At 40.3% G+C, this 24,274-nt stretch overlaps 1 protein-coding gene across 2 annotated transcripts in view; it reads right to left on the bottom strand.

Annotated features, from left to right (window-relative positions):
* Iqcm (IQ motif containing M) overlaps window positions 1-24,274 on the bottom strand; it is a 466,620-nt gene that overhangs the window by 329,539 nt on the left and 112,807 nt on the right. For both annotated transcript variants that reach the window (XM_040734846.1, XM_040734847.1), the window contains exons 4-5: window positions 18,857-18,939; window positions 18,256-18,520 (exon numbers count right to left, since the gene is read on the bottom strand). In XM_040734846.1, coding sequence (XP_040590780.1) covers window positions 18,256-18,520; window positions 18,857-18,939 — 348 coding nt within the window. The remainder of the gene's footprint in view (window positions 1-18,255; window positions 18,521-18,856; window positions 18,940-24,274) is intronic.

Raw genomic sequence — 24,274 nt, 5'->3', positions numbered from 1 at the left:
GTGGTGTAACACTGTGTTAAAGACAGTCACTATGTAAGATGTTTTCCTGATCCATCATCTTTAAACAAAGTCAAAACATTCCTTGGGCATCTGAAAAAGTTAAAAAAAAAACAATAAAATGTCTAAATCAATGTTGCGATTCTTTCAGAGCACTGGAATCAAAACCCAAGGATTTGATAGTGGGCACGTTCCCTTGATCCTAAGGCTGTTTCGTGATAGTGCCAGCTCAGACAAGAGACGGTCAGTGTCTCACATTCTAGACTTCAGGCACTAATAGGTCCTTGAGTCCTGGTTCTCAGTATTCAGAAGAAATGCCAGAAAATGTGTGCTGTGATAGAATCATTTTGGAAGCATCTGTGAAGGGCAGAGAAATGAATGACCTTAGGTGCTGAATAGATCAGACAACAGTTGTTTTATACCAGACAGTGATTAGAATACATCTCTTTAGTCTGTGTAGTAACTGTCTTACACAGTTCAACATGAAACACTGGGGTATCTGTGTGTGTGTGTGTGTGTGTGTGTGTGTGTGTGTGTAGATAGCAATTGTTCCGTCTTGATTGAATTATGAATTGCCTAAAAGATTAGTAAAGCACATGTTTTAGTGTGTATTTGAGGGTGTATGGGAACCTAATTAGATTATGTGTATTCTGGTCTAATCAATGCTTTAATCCACTGATAGAGTCAAAATTCAAATGGACCACTGGGAGGTGATGGGAGGTTCCAGTTGGAGGATGGCAGTACACTGAGGTCTTTGTCAAGTATATTTTTGCCCAGCTACTTCCGATCACCCTTCATGTTTGACAGCCTTGCAGCAAGCATCTCTGTTTCATGAATCCTTCTTCCACATGTCCCTAACTAACCATAAGGCTGACAAACAAGGGAGCCAGCCACCAAGAGTTAACCTCTGAGCCAGCCACAAAGGGTTAACCTCTGAACCAGCCACCATGGGTTAACCTCTGAACTATATGTCTTCTCTGCTTTAAGTTGATTTTAAGGCATTCTGTTATGACAGTGAACATATCATTAACAACACGACCTTTACTTCTATTCGGTAATTTCTAGAATATCAGCTTCTCAGTGGAATGATCATTCTGCTAATTAGGCACTGGAGTATGAATGAAAATAAGATAGGTAAGGTTCCTGGGCCCAAAGGGATGACTTTATAACAGGAAATGCAGGTTCAGTGGAGGCAAACTAATCTTGTGGAAGAATCCTTGGAGCTACAAATAACCAAGGTTTCCTAACACCACTCCCAAATGGCCCTGAGAACCTTCCTCACCCATTTGTTTTAAAAGACAGTTGATGGACAGCACATGAAGCTGCTTCTCAAGCAGAACCTCCACTGCTTGCGCCATCAACTCTTTTACACAGCACCATCAGGAAGGCTTTTTCTTTTCCTTTTAGTGTACATCAGCCTGAAAAAAGCAATATGCTCTAGTGCATTCTGTTACAAACTAAGTGTCTCAGAGTATAAATAAGCAGCCTCATGAGGAGGAAAGGGCAGGAAGTGTATATACATACTGGCTAGCCAAGGCTTGCCAATAATAATGACTATAAAAATAATTATTTAATAACAGCATTATTTTCTATGAATGTTTCCTAAAATGTAAAAACATAAACTAAATCCTATATTCTTATGAAGTCAAGAACACTTCTGTTTTATACTTCTGTTAAACTATTTGATCCTCCATCACCTAAGAAGATGGCTTACTTGAGGTTGTGTATCTCAGGCAACACATTCCCCCAAAGCCGCTCTTGTCTGCAGGCTCTGTTAAAAGGTGTCTAAAAGGTCAATCCTTTATCTTACTGTCAGCACCCATTGCCTGACCATGTGTTGGGATTACGTGGAAGGGAGAAAATTTAATTACTCTGTACTGTGGAGAAGAAGGAATCCAGGGTGTTCCTTTTTTCGAACCCCATATAAAAATTAGTAGAAACAGAAAACTTCATGGATGTATGAAGATATCATAATCTATTATTTGATATTTGGCTAACATACCATGCTAACTTTATGGATTAGTTAAAAAGAAAAGTCAATTATTTTAGCCCTACTTATTTTTACTTAGACATATAAAATTCTCACTAGAGTATTATTCTTTTAGACAACTAAAATCTTAATACAGTCATCCTCAAAAATTAAGTTAACATTGCTTGATTTACCAGTTAGCATTAATGATAAGATTTGTGTATGAGGTTAAAGAAACATAAGTGTTAATGGTTGTATCTGACAGGATTCCACAGTAGGACAGGATGAGTATGGACTTCTTGACTACATATAAATCACTTCAATAAGTGTTTACTAGTGTATATGTATATGTATATGTATATGTACATGTACATGTATATGTATATGCATATGAAATGATTTGTGACCTGGTAATCAAAGAATACATACATGCTCACATGTCTATACATTTACAGCTACCCACACTTACACAGCTCAAAAAACACAAATTCTCTCTCCTCTCTCCTCTCTCTCTCACTTCTTTTCAGACTACTATTTACCCTAGATGTATGTGCTATGTTCATAAATATTAAATCTCACAAAGTTCACTTAAAGACTGATGTAAAATTGAACCCAAAAGTAAACTTATATACCTTTATTCCCAAAGAAAAGCATGAAGACATATAAGCTATATGCTTCACAATTACTATAAAGTGGTATTTAATATGAACTACAAAACTGATTTCTTCATGTGATCTTTAACTTCTAACATTCACTAATTTGATAATCCATCATTCAGAATTCTAATTTACCATAATCCAGAGTTATAAGTTGTTGGAAGAATGACAATTAGAATTGATTAATCAGTACTGTAGAATCTATAAACTTGAAGAGAGATTCAGTTCATATTTTTCCTTATTTTACTCTATTAAGAAAAAAGCCAAGCATAAAGAACATATTTGCTAAAGCTATTTGATATGATAATTGTCACAGCATTTTTAAAAGTTGATATCTTTGGATTGAATTCAAGGAAATGTTTAGCATGTTCTCACATAGCGATTCCATTTTCAGAAGAAAACGCAACCAAATTTGTCAGCCTGAATAGAGTACAAGTACTAAAACAGATTTTCTCTTTCTAATCACACAAACTTTAATCAAGTTCTGAAACTAATGCTACTGATATCTTAGATTACATTTCCAGTCACCCTGAAATGAAGATCAGAAATATGTTTAAGAAATAGATCCAAAGTACAGACCTAATGTATGATTTTGAGATAAGAACCTTGACAAATGAAGTGCAATTTTAATTCTAAATCAGTTCTAAGATCAGTACTACCTGACAGGGCACATACAAAGGTTCCGAGTCAAATGCCTCTGACTTCCACAGAGCCTGTAATAAGATTCTCTGGAGGAGCACTGTGTTCATATCTTACAAATGCTTCACTCCCTTGTCACGTGCCCCACTCCTAATCTCATGTGTACAAACGAGCAGTCAGAGAGAAATATCTCCCCAAAGAGACCATTGCTCTAATGAGTTCCCCATCTTCTCTACCAGACACAATTTTGTCACTCTTAACATTTTACCTCAAGCTCCACACATCAGTGATCTACCATCTTTCCTGAAACCACTGCCGTAAACTCACCACTATGTCCTAAATATCTCCAGACGCTGCATCGGGTGAGTTGGTTCTCACCATATCCTTCAGTGTCCCTCATCTTCCTTCCTAACGCTTAGGGACACTGCTGTCTAAACTCTCACTTAATCTTTCCATCCATCCCTCATGCCCTGGCTGTGTAAAGTCAGTCTCCTCACAGAAACGTTCACATTCTGTTTCTCTGTCTCTTTCCTGTGAAAACAAAACTCAACATAATCAATTCACTTTCACACTCTACCAGACTGATCCCCTCCTGCTCCCTCTAAATTCTGTTACTTCTGATCCTATGCCACCTTCGAGTGAAGAACTCATTTTGACACTCGTTTCCCCTAGCCTGCCAATCTGCACGTATCACTCCCCAAGCCTTTATCTCTTTCCTAGGACACTTGGTCATCTGTTCTCGACCCTGTCTAAGGCAGGGTCCCTTGTAGAAGCATGAATGATATACAGCATACCCTCTCAGGTCACTCACAGATGGTCATTTCCTAACCCTTTGCTTGCAACTTCTCTTCTTATGCTCTCAATCCTGGAAATCCCAGGGCTCAGTCCTTAGACTTTCTCCCACCTTCATTTATTCCCTACATGATCTTCTCAAAGGCTATGATTACAACAACCTATATATTTTGGGCTGTCTGACAAGTAAACACTAAATTTAGATATTGACCACCCAAAATCTGTTTAGTCAAATTTATAAATAAAATATTTTTTGAAAATTGTTATAGTCCATTTTGTGATGCTATGAGTCTTTATGATTGGTGTCTTAGTTAATTTTCTTGGCGTTGTGATAAAATAATTTGACAATAAAAGCAACTTGAGGACAGGAGGTTTTCTTTTGGCTCAGGTTGGAGAGTTGGAGAGCACAGTCCATCACAGTGGGGAAGTCAAAGATACGGGCTTTAAATCAACAGTCACACTATATCCACGGTCAAGAGGAGACTACGAATGTCCCTGTGATTAGCCAGCTTTCAACACAGGACCCAGCACAACTTAGACCTGACTTGAAAAACTTCTCCGTGAAGATGAACTTTCATGATACTAAAAGACATCATGAAATCTTCTAAAGGTGGGAGACAACCAACACTCCTACCCATCCACAACAACAACCAGCATGGCACAATAACTGCAAGGGTGCAGTAGTGCCACACAATACTTGGCAGCAATCAACAGCTCTCTAATTGGACTTAAGACCTGTTCCACAAGAGAGAAACCATGCCTGCTACTGGAAAACCTAGACAACTACTCAGGGCTAGTGAAGTTATGGATCTTGAAGAACCTACGATTACCACTTAACCAATAATCATAATCAGCTCAGTCCCTAACTACACTCTAAATATGTGTCCTAATACCCACAGGTAAGTGTAGTTCTCACCCTCATCGAGGAAACTTCTCCCCTTCCTCCCTCCCTCTCTCCCTCTGTCCCTCTCTCTCTTTCTCTCTGTCATTTTTTAGAATCAGGATGGCACTCCAGTGAATACTGGGGAAAATGCCCGAAGTTTACTACACAGTCTTTATATACCTCAATCAAAAGTGGGGGAAGACAAAGACTTCCTTACCAAGATAGAAAGAACAAGCAAACATAATTACCTCCTCTATATCCACACCCTAAACTAAGTATCTTTTCAAGACAGACAATAGCCACACCTTATACTTAATATCTGTAGTTAGAGTAAGACATCCATTAGTTTAGTCACACCTGAAGTCAAACATTCTCTTGTTTAACCTTGAGAGAGCAATTGTGGGTTTGAACTCTCTGGGCTTAAGTCAAGATGAAGCAGAGCCATCTCTGTGGGCCCAGACAGACTAACTGCTCCCATTTTAAAAAATATTTTCACCCCTGTCTCCTTGACTCATCAGGCACTCAGGCAGCATCCTATTATATTAGTGACCATGAAATCTACGATGTACCAAGTACCCTGGCAGATGGTGGTAAAATTAGATAAAGCATTTGCTTTATCCCCTAAGACTGCACTTGGATATTGTGTAATAGAGGCTTCTTAAGAAGGAAGTGTGGTAAGGAGCACATCTCAGGGGTTTAATGACATGACACCTGAGCAGGGTCCCAAGGGAAGAACAGATTTCCACTGAGAAAAAGATGGGTTGTTGGGTAACCATCATGCACTAGACAAGTAGAAGAGGCAAATTATAAGGGATGAGGGTGGCTCTTGGCATCCTCCTTGCTGACTCCCCACGCCTGCTACCTTTGCATGTCAAAGTCTCGAGATGCATAGGATTCCAGCCCTCTTCCTCAGTGCCCCATTGTGATGGTGAGAGGCAGAGAGCTGGAAGGTGGCATCCACAGATGAGAGTGGATGAACTTGTACCTGGGAGACCACCTCAGTATTGTAGCAATTGCCTATGACCCACTCATCAGAATAGATAAGGCACGAGTGAGAAACAGAAAGTGGAGGCCACAAGGGTGGTGGAGGCAGACCTAGGGGGGACTGAGAAGTGGGGTTCATGATGTGAAATTCCCAAGGAACAAAAATGTGAAAAGAAAGAAGAAATTGAAGGTGTGTATTATGTGAGTAGCCTACTCTTAGAAGTTACTAGCATTTTCTAGAATGTTCTGGTACAAAGGTGAGACCCTCAATGTGAAAGGGTGCAAAATGTAGAGAGTTCACATGTGGGGTACCTAACAAGTGCTTCAGTAGTTGGAAATTAGCAGGGAGAAAGTAACAACTGGGATTAGCATTTGAGCAAGGGACCATGATCTTAATGGCCATGATGAAGATATACTTGTCCTGTGAGAACAGCTGCTTGCTTTTATTTTATGTTTTATTTTCCTGAGGTCAGAAAGAAAACTGCTTATTCATAACCAAAATGATTTTGAGCAGATAAAAGTATTTTAAACAAGGACGTCTCTTAAAATATGACCAATGCATCTATCTCTAGTATAAACTTATGGATGGGTTTTGCCAGGATCATGTTGAAACCACTCACATAACATCTTAAAGATGAGCTTGGATTCCTGTGTAGAAGAGGTCTAGTGACCTATGAACATTCCAGAACAGACCATCTCATGTCAGAATGGACCTTTCAGAAACACTTATCTGAGCTGTTGCTCCACACCTGCTCACACCCCCTTCCTGAATTTTCAGCCCACTGAAGGACAGATGGAGCTTCCCAAGGGCCTCCTTCACCTTTCCACTCAGCTTCATAGCCGAATGGATGACTAGTGTCATCGTTTGCCCCTTGCTGCCACTCTCAACATCTTTTTTCTCAGTCTCAAGAATATTTGTTTATCTATACTACAATTGCCCAAGGGACTACATTGTGAAAACTGCCTTTGGTAAACTTTTACAATAAACAAAATTCCAACATGATCGTGCCTTGCTGGTGGACTTCTGAGTGCCGCACCCGCTGTGCAGCCTGTGACCGAGAATCTACGGAGGGTGTCGGTATTGATGACACAGAGACCCGTCAGTGGTGAAAGAAATCTTCAAGAAGAGCTCTACTTTATTCTTACCCCAGCTGGGTATATGCCCTGACACCAGCGTCAGAGTGGGGGGGTCAGGAAGAGGCGGTTAGTCATTGGAAAAGGTCAAGATCAGGGTGTTCCCATGGGCGAGCCCTTATCAGGAACTTCTTGCTCCGGTAAACATTTCTTATGGGCACCAGATTATTTTTAGTAAACATGTTTTCTACATGTTACAGCTGCCTTGCTCCCAGGCTAATGGGGAAGTGGGCCTCTGGCCAAGGTCTCTTGTCCCCACATCTGAGAAGGTCTAAGAGCTGACAAAGAGTTTAGGAGAGCAAGGTATGAATTATTGTCCATTGAGTCGTTAAATTTAACCAGGAGTTTTAATGGGGGAGTTGAAATGTATGGCACTGGGAGGAAGACTTCAAACAACAGCAGACATCTAGGCTGAGATGGGTCTCTTGGTATACCTTCCATTTCACTCAGTTATACCTGTCCCCACTCATTACTCTCCACTCTCATGGTTCTGCAGGGAGGTGCCCGCCAACAGCTGTGTGTCAGGAGCTGGCAAACAGTTTATACCCCTCAAGCCTATTGTAGCTGAGCAGGATCAAACCACATGCGCAATAAATCTGAAGCAGGACTTTTGCCTGAACTAAGGCTATCTGAGTCCCAAGCACTATGGAGAACACCAGATTCTTTTTTTAATCATTTTTTATTTTAATTTTAAATAGCTTGTTTTACATGTCAATCCCAGTTCCCTCTCCCTCCCCTCCTCCCGCACTCCCCTTCCCCCACACCCTCCCACCCTATTGCCAAATCCTTCCACATAGGGGAGATCTAGGTCTGTCATTTCACTCTGGGTAGGGTCCAGGCACTCCCCTAAGAGTCCAGGCTGAGAGGGCATCCCTCTTTGTGCTATAGGCACACGATGACTGTTTGTATTCCTGGGATAGACACTGATCCACAGCTCAGGGCCCCATAGGTTTCCCAGGCCTTCTCGCTGACACTCACATTTGGGGGGTCCAGATCAGTCCCATGCTGGCCTCCCCACTGTCGGTCTGGGGTCCAAGAGCTCTCCCCTGTTCAGATCAGCTGTCTCTGCTGGTTTTGCCAGCCCATTCTTTGCCAATTTGCTCATCACTCATCTCTCTCTGTCACTGGGTTCCTTGGGTTCAGTTCAGTGATTGTGTGTTTGCCTCTGCTTCCATCAGTCACAGGATGAAGGCTCCCGGATGGTTATAGACATCAAGTTCATTATCAGGAATGGGCATTCGAGGTGGTCTCTCCACTATTGCTTAGCTTGCCAATTGGTGTTATCCATTTAGATCACTCGAGGTCACTCTGGTGCCTGATCTGTCTTCTATCCTATGATTCCCTCTTCCCCCTATTCTACCCCCACCCACTCAACTTCCTGTTCCCCCATGACCAACTCTCTTCCTCTTCACCCCCTCTCTTATTCCCAGCTCCCACTCCCCCTCCCCACCCCTCGCCGTGTTCCCCATCCATTCAGAGGATCTTGTCTCAATCCTCTTCTCTTGGGTACTATGCATATATGCATAAATTCTCTATTTAGTTCTGTACCCCACCTTTTAATTGGATCCTTTGGTGTTTTGGAGACTTGTTTCTTGAGTTCTTTGTACATTTTGGAGATTAGCCCTCTGTCAGATGTAGGGTTAGTGAATATCTTTTCCCATTCTGTGGCCTGCCTTTTTGTCTTTTTGACTGTGTCCTTTGCCTTACAGAAGCTTTTTAGTTTCAGAAGGTCCCATTTGTTAATTGTCCATCTCAGTGCCTGTGCCACTGGTGTTATGTTTAGGAAGTGGTCTCCTGTACCAACTCATTGAAGAGTATCTCCCACTTTCTCTTCTAAAAGTTTCAGTGTGGCTGGATTTATGTTGAGATCTTTGATCCATTTGGACTTAAGTTTTGTACAAGGCGATAAACATGGATCTATGTGCAGTCTTCTGCATACCAGTACCCAGTTATGCCAGCACCATTTGTTGAAGATGCTTTCTTTTTTCCATTGTACAGTTTTAGCTTCTTTGTCAAAAATCAAGTGTTCATAGGTGTGTGGGTTAAAATCAGGGTTTTCGATTCGGTTCCATTGGTCTTCCTGCCTATTTTTGTGCCAATACCAAGCTGTTTCCAGGACTATAGCTCTGTAATAGATCTTGAAGTCAGGTATGGTGATGCCTCCTGAAGTTCCTTTATTGTATAGGGTTGTTTTGGCTATCCTGGGCCTTTTGTTTTTCCATATTAAGTTGATTAATGTTCTTTCCAGGTCCTTGAAGAATTGTGATGATATTTTGATAGGGATTGCATTGAATCTGTAGACTGCTTTTGGCAAGATTGCCATTTTTATTATGTTGATCCTACCAATCCAAGAGCATGGGAGATCTTTCCATTTTCTGGTATCTTCTTTGATTTCTTTAAGGACACAAAGTTCTTGATATACAGGTCTTTCACTTCCTTGGTTAACATTATCCCCAGATATTTGATGCTGTTTTTGGCTATTGTAAAGGGTGAAGTTTCTCTGATTTCTTTCTCAGTCACTTCATCATCTGTATATAATAGGGCCACTGATTTTTTTTGAGTTTACCTTGTATCCTGCCACATTGCTGAAGGTGTTTATCAGCTCTAGGAGTAACCTTGCAGAGTTTTTGGGGTCACTTATGTAAACTATCATATCATCTGCAAATAGTGAAAGTTTGACTTCTTTTCCTATTTGTATCCCCTTTATCTCCTTTTGTTGTCTTATTGCTGTAGCTAGAACTTCAAGTACAATATTGAAGAGATATGGAGAAAGTGGACAGCCTTTTCTTGTTCCTGATTTTAGGAATTGCTTTGAGTTTCTCTCCATTTAGTTTGATGTTAGCTGTTGGTTTACTGTATATTGCTTTTATTATATTCAGGTACATTCCTGTTATCCTGATCTCTCTAGGATCTTTATCATGAAGGGGTCCTGGATTTTGTCAAAGGCTTTTTCAGCATCTAGTGAGATGATCATGTGGTTTTTCTTTCGCAGTTTGTTAATATGGTGGATTACATTGATAGATTTTCTAATGTTGAACATTCCCTGCATTCCTGGGATGAAGCCTACTTGATCATGGTGGATGATTTTTCTGATGTGTTCTTGAATCCGGTTTGCGAGTATTTTATTATTTTTGCATCAATGTTCATGAGGGAAATTGGTCTATAGTTCTCTTTCTTAGTTGTGTCTTTGTGTGGCTTGGGTATCAAGGTAACTGTAGCCTCGTAGAAAGACTTTGGCAGTGAGCCTCCTGCTTCTATTGTGTGGAATACTTTGAGGAGTATTGGAATTACCTCTTCTTTAAATTTCTGGTAGAATTCTGCACTGAAGCCATCTGGGCCTGGGCTTTTTTTGTTTGGGAGACTTTTGATGACTGCTTCTATTTCATTAGGGGTTATAGGTCTGTTTAGATTGTTTATCTGTTCTTGATTTAGTTTAGTTTTGGCAAGTGATATCTATCCAGGAAATTGTCCATTTCCTTTAAATTTTCAAATTTTGTGGAGTACAGATTTTCAAAGTATGCCCTGATGATTCTCTGGATTTCCTCAGAGTCCATTGTTATATCCCCTTTTTCATCCCTGATTTTGTTAATTAGCATGCTCTCTCTCTGTCTTTTGGTTAGTTTGGACAGAGGTTTGTCTATTTTATTGATTTTCTCAAAGAACCAACTCTTTGTTTCATTGATTCTTCTCAGTGTTTTCCTGGTTTCTACTTGATTGATTTCAGCCCTCAATTTGATTATTTCCTGGCGTCTGCTCCTCCTGGGGCAGTTTGCTTCTTTTTGTTCTAGAACATTCAGCCGTGCTATTAATTCTCTAGTATGACTGTTCTCCAGTTTTTTCATGTGGGCACTTAGTGCTATAAACTTTCCTCTCAGCACTGCTTTCAAAGTGTCCCATAAGTTTGTGTATGTTGTGTCTTCATTCTCATTGAAATCGAGGAAGTCTTTAATTTCTTTTTTTATTTGTTCCTTTACCCAGGGATGGTGCAATTGTGCATTGTTCAATCTCCATGAGTTTGTAGGGTTTCTGCGATTTGTGGTATTGTTGAATTCTAATGTTAACGCATGGTGGTCTGATAAGATGCAGGGGGTTATTCCAATTTTTTTTGTATCTGTGGAGATTTGCTATGTTTCCTATTATGTGGTCAGTTTTAGAGAAGGTTCCATGTGGTGCTGAGAAGAAGGTATATCCCTTTGTATTTGGGTGGAATGTTCTATAGATGTCTGTTAAACCCAGTTGGTTCATAACTTCTATTAGAGAACACCAGATTCTAAGTACCATCTTGCACCCACTAAATAGACCTGCCACCTTGATGATCCATCCAGCTACTTAGCTGTCCAGATACTCCATAGCTCTTTGCAAGAAATGTGTGGAGGAAACTTCTCTTTACAACAGAAGGAGATCATTACAGAAAAACTATAACCAATCAAAATACCAAGTTGTGTAGCCCAATCTCAGCTGATACATCTGAAACACAACTCCTACACCTTAGCCTTAGTGATCATTGCAGAATATGGACAGAAAGATTGGAAAAGCCAGAGGAACAGGGAGTTTTCTGTATGACTGTGTTTTCATGTAATGTTGGAAGCTGTACACATACAGTCCCACCAGCATGACTGTGTGAACATGATGTGAAGGACAGCAGTAGACTTGCTCACATGGGAGGGAGAAAGCTAAGGCAACTAAGGAATGCTGAGGGTGGGGGAAGTAGACTCCAAGGAAAAGCACAGTAATTGGTTATCTAATACTGAATGGTCAGTCCCCAAAACATACACACAGATAACAGAGCATACTGTATTTGTATATTTCAGGATACACACACACACACAAGCACACATGTATGCACTTAACCACAATTTGAAAAGAGGAATTTGAAGAAAACAGAGAATGGTTTACATGGTCAACCTTGGAAGGAGGAAAGAGAAGGAAGAAATAATGCAATTTTATTAAAATCTCATAATTTTTTTTAAAAAATGCCCATCTACCTGTATCTCAAGAAAACAGAAATTCTCTTCTTCCAGTTCCCCATGACAAAAGCCAAAAATTCATCCTTGAATGTCTTTTTCCCTCACACACCTACATCACTGACAACTCTGCCATTAAGATAATTTTAGGACAACATTTTAATGCAGTGGTCTTTAGAAACAGGAACAAAGAGGGGGTATTAAGCTCAGTGAGAGAGTTTATGAGTCTTTCATGAGTTAGCCATCCCAAGAGAATATGGTGCTTAGCATCTGAGAAGCTTGTGGAATATTAGTGGCATCCCTCTGCTCTAGAGAAGAAAGAAGAAAACATTATCCCATCAACAGCAGTCCCCCTCCCTGGTTGCCAAATGTGGTTGCTAAACTGAGCTCATGGGTATCCTAAGACAGGTAGGATTCTGGAAGCCTGGAAGAGAATCCAGTCACCACACCAGCATCTGGAATGACTGGAGTAAGAAGTGGGGCAATCAGACTTCAAGTGGCGTGTTGAAGTGTTTGACACAACAGCCTATGTGCAGAGATAGGCTGAAGCCAGCTCCTCTCTGATGCAAGATCCGGTGTCAATAAAAGCCAGCTCACTTCTCCAGCTCACCGTTGGAACTGTAGCTTTGCTAGTTTGGGTTGGTTGGTTTAGACTCGGTCTTGTTTTCCGTGTCAAAAGCCCTCGTGTCTGTGCTCCGTTACCTAGAACATCCTACTGCTGATCTGAATTATTCATGCTCATTTATTTTTATTTTTATTTTTCTTTCTTTCTTTTTTCTTTTTCTTTTTTTGGTTTTTCGAGACAAGGTTTCTCTGTATTGTTTTGGAAGCTGTCCGGGAACTTGCTCTGTAGACCAGGCTGGCCTCTAACTCACAGAGATCCGCCTGCCTCTGCCTCTCGAGTGCTGGGATGAAAGGCGTGCACCACCAACTCCTGGCTCGTGCTCATTTCTGACACCTTAGCTCAAATGTCACCCTCTGTCCAGTCTAACTCAATTATTGAACTCTATCACTCTGCACCTGTGATAATTTAACTGATTATCTACCTGGTGTAATTGTGTTATAAGAATGTAATTCAGGTCCAGTTTTTCTCACCTATATAGTCTCTGCCTTTGTACATATGCTGAATCTCTGAACAAAATGTTGATAATCAACAGATATTTACATTCCAATTACCATCCTCACAGAAGTCAAACAATTGTAAGAAAATTTAGAAGGAGTTCTCATGCTTGAAAATGTAGGGAGCCCCACTGGGAGAACAGAGTATCTTATGAATATTCATCATCTCTAGCTTGAGTTCCCTTCAATTCCAACTGTCAAACAGCACCATCTAACTACAAGAAATTGAACAAATTTATTTCAGACCAGTATCAAGGAAGAAAAAGATAATATCTCGTGAGTGCCTGCCAGTCTCTTCTAGTCTGACCTTCTGGACACCAAATATCCACTTAATTCTTGGTGCCTGAAAGAAAATACTTTCTCTCCACAAGGAAACAACCTGGAGTTCTCTGTGGTGTGCCATCCAGCTCTGAATCCACCTCTGTCTGATGCCTTATCGTTTCTATCGGATCAAGTTGTGGCTCCCGGTGGTCTAGTGATGTAAGAGCCAAGTGCAAAAGTTATCACCCTCTTCCCCACAGAGCACACATCAGGTAGCAGAACCACAGGGAAACCTCCATCAGCAAAAGAGGAGAGAAGACGCAGTGGCCACCGGTCCACACAAGGTTCGGAACCTGCTGTGGAGTGGCCACACAGGCTCCTCTAGCCTGTGGGTGGGAAGTTCTTTCTAGGGGTCACTCTTCTTACTGTTCCCTGGGAAGTTTTTGAGTGGCTCCCCAGTCACCTCTTGCTATTATTGTCCTGGATGGAGGCTACACAAGTTGTTCAGTTCACTTCCTTCAGGGTATTTTACTTTTTAATACTCAGTTAAACCTAGGCTCATAATTTCTTCAGGAAGGACTTTTCTTTTAAAACTGGTATTTCTGATCTATTTGCTTCCAGTTAATTCTACATGCCAATAACTACACTCAAAGTCTCTTTCTATTCATAGTTCTAAAGCGTACATCACTTTTTTACCCATTGTTTTAGGCTCTTGGTGGTGACTGCCCCCCGGAATTATCTAACATAATAGGATAGGTTGTGAAAGACAGGGCCTTAATAGACTTTTTTGCTGCAATGATAATCCTTGTTGGAGATTTAGATAAAAAAAAAGGCTCGAACCTTTGATTTCTCATTGCAAATGAAGCAGCATATTTCTTATTTCATATTTCTTCAAACTTTTCTTAGAACCACTAACATATTTGAATTATTCTGAGTTTCTTTACCTGGAGCTACAACACTCAGTAGTACATGATCTACTTATCCCTGGTAGTGGGTCTACCGTGCTTACGATGTGCTCCTGGCCTTCTAAATTACTACACACTTCACTTACATAAATGGCTTCATGTTGCTTCTTAGGAGAAATAACAAGAGACTCAGCACTTGCCCTCTCTCTCACTATTTTGTTGACTGATGATAGATCACTCTACCTCCTGATAGCTGAAGAATCTTCCCTCTTGTAGGGGGAAACTTAGGACTCCGCCATTAGCCATGTGGCGCTCTAAAGACACACAGGGATGTGGTAATGAAAGGGCCGAACCGCACCACTAACCACACCCACTTTGGTCATGACTAGTGACAGGCAGAACTACCCCACTAGCCAGGCTCAGGAGGAAGGAATAAAAGACTGAACAGCAGAGCGCTCACTCTCTTTCGGCTTCCAATTCGGTGGCAGAAAACTACTTGACTCATCTGGGTTGCTCGTTTTTCTCTTGTGAGTAACTTCTACAATAAACACTTACCTATACCCTCAACAAGTGTGCCGTTTATTGTTGCAGCATCATCCTCGAATTTCTAAGGCGCCACCATCTTAATTGAAGCCATCCTATCGTAACTGAGTAATGTCTCCTTACTGGTCTTCATGCCCACAAAACGCACCTCATCCCCTTTTCTGCTCCCTGTAAGCATTCCAAGTGTGGTTTTTCTTAAATGTGTTTGAATTATTCCTCTACTTTCAGGTTAAGGTTCAATGTTCATCAATATCCCCTGCCAGTCTCTTCCAGTCTGACCTTGGGGACACCATTTCTAAGACGCCCTGATCATCGGATTCCAGCCCCTCGAAGACTGAAGGCTCATTTGCATGCTACCTAGCATCAGGTCCACATCAGGCCCTCTGACTAAATAGAGTGTTCCTTCTTTCAAGGTTTACCAAATACTTTAAAGTTCTTGGAATGCATTCTTGTCTGTCCAATCTGATGTGATAATTATTCTTCTACTGATTTCAAAGCATCAGAGCCTGCTTATATTTATACTATCATCCATACTATAGCCACATGTTTTATTTACCCAACTTCAGTGAAAATCATACAAATTGTATACATCAAGTATGAAGTTCTAGATAAGAACTAATACAGCTTTTGCCTCCTTCTACCTTAAATGATAAATAAATGGGTGTTTTGAACAAATGCATGAATCACACAATTTCAATACATTAAGGACCCAAAGAGAGAGAGAGATTTTTAATATTCGGTCTCCATCTACTGCTCTCTTAAATACCATACTTCCTTTCCCAACTTCCTAATGGCTATCTCACTATGCACGCCTACTAAACAGATCTAAACATATAGTGTGTTTAGCTTCCTCCATTTATTTCCTCACCCGCCTAATATCTAAATTTCCCCTAATATGCTTTGAATGCTTGTGTCCCTCCAAAATTTACATTTGAACCTGATATGAAATTCTCAAGGTAAAGGGTTTTTGAGGCATGACAATGTCTTACAGGCGTCTACCACATGAGGACATAGCTTTCATCCCCTCCAGATAATGCAACATTTGGATTACTACCCAGGAAGCAGGGCTAAAGCCTTAATTAAACATTATATTTCTGTTTTTGAAGCCTTCATAACTGTACGAAATAAATTTATATCATACATACACACACACACACGCAGAGGTATTCTTCTATAGCAACAGAAACATATTACAAAATACTCTGAATTCTTTTCTCAACTCAGTGATATCTGCTCAGTTTTCTGGTTTACAAACCTTAAAATCTTCATGTCTCCACATTACCCTAGTTTTTAGAAACTATTTATTCATCTTGTAGTCCTCTAATTTGAATTTACTGGCATATATTTAAATAAACAATAGCTTCAAGGACTGACAGGCACTATACATGGGAAAGAGGTGAGTGGTGTGGTGGTTTGCATGAGAACAATGGTGCATTAGGCTCACGTGGTTGAATATTTGGTTCCCAGCTGGTTAAACTGTTCAGAAAGGATTAGGAAGTGTGCCCTGGTGGAATAGACATGTCACTGGGAGTAAGGTTTGAGATTTCAAAGGCCCAGATCCATTTCCAGTGCCTCACGCTCTCTCTCCCTCATGTTTATAGATCAAGTTATAAGCTATTTCAGTAGTATTCCTGTCTGCCTGCTGCCACGCTCTCCAATATGATATGATGGTCATGGGCTCAAAGTCTCTGAAACCATATGTCCAAATCAAATGCTTTCTTCTACACGTTGCATTGGTCATGGTGGTTTGCCCCAGCAATTGAAAAGGAACTAAGACGGGGATATTCTTGGTCAGCTGAATTAAGAATAAAAATAAACAGATTACTGCAATGCTTTTCTGAGATTTTAATATAGTAATGATTGATGAATACCCAAGAAAGGAGTGTAATATACAGAGTTTGTTTTCATCTGCTCTCATCTGCTAAAGACCACTTTTATTACAGCAAATCACTCAGGAATAATGTTCGTAAGAATACAATTAGATGCAGCATTAGCACACAATACGCTTCACTGCCCTAATGTAGGTCTGATACTAGGACTAATTCTCAGGCAGCCTCCTCAGGCATCTCCGCTGTCATTTTCTCCATAGGTTTTCTGCTTCCAGTTTTATTTTTTAACAGATACATCTAGCTATGTGTCACCATGACTTTAGAATCACGAGTAGCTTTTATGAAGCATAGGTTCAAACCCTACGCTGCTTATGCATCTCAAAATATAGCCCCGTCTCTCCTCAAAACTTCATTTTTAACATGTATCATGATGTTTCACCCTCCTGGGGATTGATAACATTTTCCCCACATTCTTCAGTGTGGCTTCCCTCTGTTCCCAATCAACCTCTAAAGAAACACCTTAAAACCTATTTCTAGGGAGGGCTCCACGGGTAAGCTTTCATTTTGTCCTTAATTTGTTACTCCTTAGTGTCTCTACACACTTTGCTTTTAGCTCCAGTCCAGCAATTGTCATGCTGCAATTATCAAGCATCGGGGTAAGAAAAGACACCACCACTGGCTTTTAGGAACCTGCTCTCCATGCTGGATTACCTACCCCAGGCTTGCGGCTCAGTCCTGCCTCAATTTGATGTGTCATGTTTTATTCAAGCCCGTGAGAGGTCCCTTTCTGAATGGAGACAGGAGAGGAGTGGAACCAAAAAGGGTAGATGGGAAGGGAGGGGGGCCGTGAGAGGAAAGGAGGGAAGGGAATCTGGGTGGTCGGTATGTACAATAAATGAAAAAAGTTATTAAATAAAATAAAATATATAGAAATAAAACATAAACAATTTTTTAAAAAGAAAAGACTATTTTTTAATAAAAAGCTACAAACATGAATGACTTAGAAAATTGTTTAGAAATAAGTTAACAGGCTTTCACTCCTGCAATTAGAAATGTGTTGTGAGGTTATTAATTTAAACTGTTATTATGAAGAAAACAATATTAACGTTGCTTAAAAGGAACTGAGCCTTCCACCCTACTGTGCCTCTCGTAGAGAATACAACTTTACTAACGTTTGCCTTATAAAAACCTCTACCACCTGGGAATTCTGTTTAGGAGCTGGGGGACATCCTTCGGAAGAGGCTATCTGCCCTAGCATCTCTCTCAATGGAACCCAAGCTGATTAGCACCAGGGAAATAAACATTATTTGGGCCATCCGTACTAGAAAAATAATTGCTGCTGGATAGAAAACACATGAGACAGTTCTGGATCCCACGTTCCCCTTCCCCATCAGGATGCTCCTGACACAGTTTCCAGGGGACGGGAGGTTGGAAGCACCACCAGTCATCCTCTTTTGTTTTCACTGCTAAAATTTAAAGTTCTAGGTATTATCTGAACCAGGAACTCTCATTTCAAGTTCACAAAAAGTAAATAGTTCCAGTGTTGGTTTCTGAGTTTCTTGTCTCCATCGAAAGCTTACCTTTACTGAAAAAATCTACAGGCTGGTACTTCTCTTTTATATTGGGAACGTAGGGCTCCATGAAGGCTGTCAGCTGTGAGTCATCCTTTAAAGGTGAGCATTTGGAAGTCTCCTTGGGATAGTTAATGTTTCTCAAGACCTTGCGATGCTCTTGAACTACATTAAGGATTTCACTTCTCTTAATCTCAAAAGGTATGAATTTGCGAGTTTTCGGGTTTTGGTGTTTATTTTTAAAAACATTTATAGACGTACCTTGAGTCTTATTCTGGAAATAAACCAAAAAAGTTTTAATATTCATTATTTAATATAATTGCATAGTAAATTCTGTCAAGATAAAGTCTTGTCTTCACTGATTACGTTTTCAGTGGAAGACATTTACTGCAATATGCATGGCAGATATCAGTTAAGCCCATACTCTAAAGCCATTCCCAAGAGTGACCTGTTAAAGTCCACTTCAAAAGGAAAGTGTCATTCTCTTCCTGACTCAGAGCCTGTCACATACTGGTGTCCATGAACTCCTTTGTGACAGCCAGTGCAGTATTCAAAAGTACTTATTCATTTTTTTTCTTAATAAAACACGTTAAGTTATGCAAAGCACTACCTCATTTATTCTCTTGTAATGTTGGGCAATAAGAGATTTTGCTTCTTGCAAAAAGTCTTGCTGGATAGTTTCTAATGCAGGACCTAAAATAGAAACAAAAATAAATTTTTATATAGAAATCTTTGTCTTATTTGTTTGGTTTCTGAAACAAGGTCTCAGGCAGGCTTGGAATTTGCAATCCTCCTGCCTCAGGCTCTCAGGCTCTGGTTAAAGTAATTACTTATACTTCTTTAATCAAGGTGGTGAAGGTAAATAAGATGGTTACATAGTTGTGAGTTTTGCAGGACTCTATAAGTGTTTTAAGTGGTTTGCACAATTTTATTCAAAACAAATTAATATAATGTCCTTTTATATAATATCTGCTATTTAAAAAGAAAACCTAACTTATACTGGTCAGGGTAATGAACTATTCACCTGCCTTAAAAATTACTTGAATATCATCTTACAAAAATTAGTAAATTATATTTGTGGCATAAAGTGTATTAACTTTTAACCTGTTGACTAATGCTTATGACTATACATTTCTCTGAGTGTATTTAAATAATAAGTTGTCAATAAAGTAACAAAATAAAATGCCTCAATAAATATGTAGGGCTAGCATGGGAATAGGAAAAATTCATACCTAATGGCCTCTCCCATTTCCATTTTTCTAAATTTCATAATTTTCTTTAACCAGAGATATATACAAACTCTCTGGCATGTACACCATCTCATGTATTCTAGTCCAAGAGTCCATTCTTAAGTATACCCTCTAAAATTAGCTGATTATGATATTAATAAGCATTTCCCCAGCTTCCTCCTCTTAGCCTGGACTCCATACAATTTAAAAGTAGTATCCATCCAAATTAGCTTTCCATCTGTCCAGTGTATAATTCCATCTCCTTTGAAATACCAACAATTAAAATTAATAAAAGTTTAAAAACTTGGGCCCTTAAAAGGGAACTTCTAACAGCTGGGAATGCCAGGGTTGGCACCCAAGCCCCGCTCTCAGAGAAGGGGAGGTGACACTCTACATCTTGGGTCAAAATTCCCATGTCTGCTAATTGCTGGTGGTAAGGTTGTAAAGATCCCTCGGCCCAGGGGATACCTGACAGATCCTGTGACTCTGCAACCCTGCAACCTCATGTCCTGTCTTATCTTGCTCAAATGTATCTTGCTTAAAATATATAGTTACTGCTTTGCTCTATACTTTGTATGACCTTAAGTTACCATGGAAACTGAAATTTGTGGCCTTCAACCTTATGGTCTGCTCCTTTAAAAGCTTCTCTTTATGGCCGGTTGGCATCTCATTTCCCCGCCATGGAGTGAGATCCAAGCTGGACAGTTTGGACAATAAAAAGAAACCTTTACTTTTACATTTGAGGTGTCAGCTCCTAGGATTGGTCTGTGGCCCCACGAACCTGGCACAGCACCTTCACGTGGCTTAAAATCAAGGTTTCCTCTCTCTTCTTCACATACACTCAGATTTTTAAGTCATTTTAAAGAATTTTCTCTATTCCAAATGAAAACATATGAAATGCCTTCACACCAGTTGAGTTAGTAAAATTGAAGACTGGCAGCGTGGAGTGGCGGGGAGGCTGTGAAAACACTGGGACCCTCCCCTGCTGCTGGTGGAAACACAAATACAAAAAGGAATAAGCAGCTCAGAAAAGGTATGGGAATTTTTATAAAATTAAAAATGAGATCTAGCAACTTTTACTTCCAAATATGCACTACAGAAAATGAAAACATCTTCATAAGAGATCTTAATAAGACTGCTTACAGAAACTTGCTCAAAGTCAATTTGGAAAAGGTCCACATATGTATCAATAACAAAACTGAGAAACAAATTGTCTTATACTCATGCAATGAAGCTGTTAGCCATAAAAACAAAACAATGGGGGTGGGTCTCAAAAACAGCATGCCTAGTTAGAGTAACCTACTCGGAAGGACACACCACATGGTTCCCCTATAAGGTGTAGGACAGATAGTATAACCTATGGTAGGAACGAAACAACAAAGAATCTTCTGCTGGGGCAGACTGAGTGAGGGGACCCTGAGGGGGATGTGAAAGACATATCTGAGATGATTATACCATTCACACCCTCATGTGCTTAAAGACATATCTGAGATGATTATACCATTCACACCATCATGTGCTGAAAGACATATCTGAGATGATTATGCCATTCACACCCTCATGTGCTGAAAGACATATCTGAGATGATTATGCCATTCACACCCTCATGTGCTGAAAGACATATCTGAGATGATTATACCATTCACACCCTCATGTGCTGAAAGACATCTGAGATGATGATTAAACCATTCACACCCTCATGTGCTGAAAGACATATCTGAGATGATGATTATACCATTCACACCCTCATGTGCTGAAAGACACATCTGAGATGATTATACCATTCACACCCTCATGTGCTGAAAGACATATCTGAGATGATTATACCATTCACACCCTCATGTGCTGAAAGACATATCTGAGATGATTATGCCATTCACACCCTCATGTGCTGAAAGACATCTGAGATGATGATTAAACCATTCACACCCTCATGTGCTGAAAGACATATCTGAGATGATGATTATACCATTCACACCCTCATGTGCTGAAAGACATCTGAGATGATGATTATACCATTCACACCCTCATGTGCTGAAAGACATATCTGAGATGATTATACCATTCACACCCTCATGTGCTGACTCATGAATGTATACCTAAGATTCCTGCATTTCATCGCATGTACATGTTACATTAACAACAATGGGGTTTAGAGTTAGAGAAAAGACAAAACTGTCCTTGCATGCATGCCCCAAACACTGTGATGCTATTATTACATGCAGTCATGGCCTACCAAGAACTCTTATAATCAAGTTCCGAAGAGAGGAGCCCAGGGAGACCTTAGAACTACAGGAAAGGACAAGCAGACAGTAGTTTCCCTTCAAAGTACTGGGTTAGGAAAGGAAGACACTAAAGCTTTTCTGTTGGGTAAACAGCACAGCTGTCCCTGCAATCCTTAGGAACACCACCTGCTTCCTGTTCCCATTCTTCCTCCCTCTCTGCTATACGTGGAGATGCTGTGAAGTGACCAGGCTCAGACCCCTTCCTCCCATACCCAAGGGTGTCTGTGTGCATCTAAAGACCATTGCTTGTGGCATTATCCTCTTTTCAATTAAAGAGAGAAAGATACTTGGTGAGATTCGTGCACATGTTCCAGGTGTGTCTGGTGCAGACACAGCAAACGCTGATGTCCCAATCCAGAGTCCTAAGAGCGCTGTCCTCACAACGACTTCAGAGCATGTGTCAGTTTCATGAGATTGCAGCTAAGATAAAACTCTGCTTTGCTGGGGTCTCCAGCCAAGCACTTTCTTCCTGAGGGAATGGCACTGGGCTGCTGTGTGGCTCCAAGGCGTGTCCTTTTGTCATTCTACCACAGTCTAGCTACGTTTCCACAGTTTCCAAAGCTATGGGTAAGTGGAATAAACAACATGCAAGAGGATGAAAACTTCTGTAAAATTAAAATACATTTACCTAGTGACCTGGAGATTTTACTTCCAGTCATTTACTGAAGATGAACATCTCCAATAGAGATTTGAATAAGAATGTTCCTAGCAACTTACTCAAACCGTAAGGGTCCACACTTGTATCAATAAAAGGACAGAGAAACTGACCCACGAGATGGTGGTATTCCTTTACAACTACTCATAATAAAAACTGTCACCTGACAGTTGCATGACAAACAACATAAATGAGTCACTTTTGTTGTTGTTGTTGTAAACATGGCCCTGTATAAACTATAACATGTTCGTTTCAGCCAACACTCTAGAGGTGACCCAGTCACAGAGAAATCTCTGAGCTACCGCGGCCTGGGGGTGCTGAAAACACAAAGGTCTCTCTGCTGGGGGCCTGCATGGCCTCCTGGGCCACATCTGCCCTTTCCTTCCTAGCTGTGCCTTTGTTGACCTCCACATACCTGATCGTTCCATGCTCAATAGTGCCACATATCTCCCTTGAACCGTGCACTCTGGCCACCCTAATGGCCTCTTGGGGCGAGCAAGCAGATCTGGACCCGGATGTCCTGCCACTGCACACCCTTATGGTTAGGCCTTGAGACAGCGGAATGGAGCAAGGCCTACATCTGATCCTAAAGCAGCCACGACGGACCAGTTTTGCGCGGATCCCCATGTGACTGTGCTACACAATGGGAAAGGTTGCGCTAGAGTTATTTTTTATTCTTATCGGCTCCAAAAGTAGGTCTATGTTCAACAAGTGAGTTTAAAGATTTGAACAATTAAACAACTCTGATAGGAAGGGTCTATCCAGTTAACGTCTGAGCTTCCTACTTCTTTGGCACTAAAGGGTGAGGGTATAAACATGAAGTTCTTGTGAATCTAAGTGCACATAATAACTGATATCATGACATTGTCACTGCTGTTCCTTCTATATTCAGACATCTATAATTAATCACATCTGAAAACACAGACCCATAACATACAGAGTAATTCTGAAGAAGCCACAATCCTGCTATGTTTTAATTCACTTTGCTCATGAACCTTATTTTCTCAAGCCTTGGCTTTCTCATTGGTAAAACAAGACGATGTCCCAGAAAACTGTTAAGGGCGTTGATTTAGAGCTTATCACAGAACGTTTAGCTAGAATGTAAGTGTTCCCATTGGGGGATTATTATTGCTGTTATTACTGTATTGCTGTCATTGTACTAATTTTTTTCCTGCCCAAGTTTGCATAGTTAATTTCATTAATCAATTCTTGTTTTTTTTTCAATAGCAAAAAGATGAACAACCTTCTAACTTAGTTTAAATCAGCTGCTTGGTGATAGATATTTCATCTAAAATTAATGCATTAATATGTCCACAGGCATTAAAATGTCATCTTTGAGATCCTCTTTGTTACTAAAAACTCAAAACTAAATAACAAATTACTAAAAGCAATAACAATATTTTATAATAAACTAAGTTTTGGAGGTTGGAATGGTCATAATAAGCTGACATGGAACATGAATGCAAATGGTATTTCCAAAGAAAGGAAGATATGCACACTTTGAATTCCAAAGGTTTGAAGTCACATAAAACAGTTTCATACATCAGTCTGTAAAAAGTCTCATTCTTCGTATAGGCTGGGTTGAATGCTTAAAGTGTGATGGTTCTCTGACTGCTTTAGTGGTTCTGCTGGGCTACACCAGTAAGCCTCTAAACTGAGCCACAAGAAGAAAATCTAGTCATGGAAACTGTGAAGGGATGTAATCTCTCAATTACAATCACAGAATAAGCCTCTTAAGCATCTGAAAGGCCCTGGGGCCTTGCAAACATTTATTTATCAAAACCATAGAATGCAACTTGCTGCATTCAGAAGGTTTCATTCCTTCCCAGTCAAAAACTTCCTTTTCCAGAAAAGCTTTG

Source organism: Mesocricetus auratus, unplaced genomic scaffold, assembly GCF_017639785.1.
Source record: "Mesocricetus auratus isolate SY011 unplaced genomic scaffold, BCM_Maur_2.0 Super-Scaffold_100041, whole genome shotgun sequence".
Classification (NCBI taxonomy): domain Eukaryota; kingdom Metazoa; phylum Chordata; class Mammalia; order Rodentia; family Cricetidae; genus Mesocricetus; species Mesocricetus auratus.
This window is presented reverse-complemented; position numbering and strand designations above follow the sequence as displayed.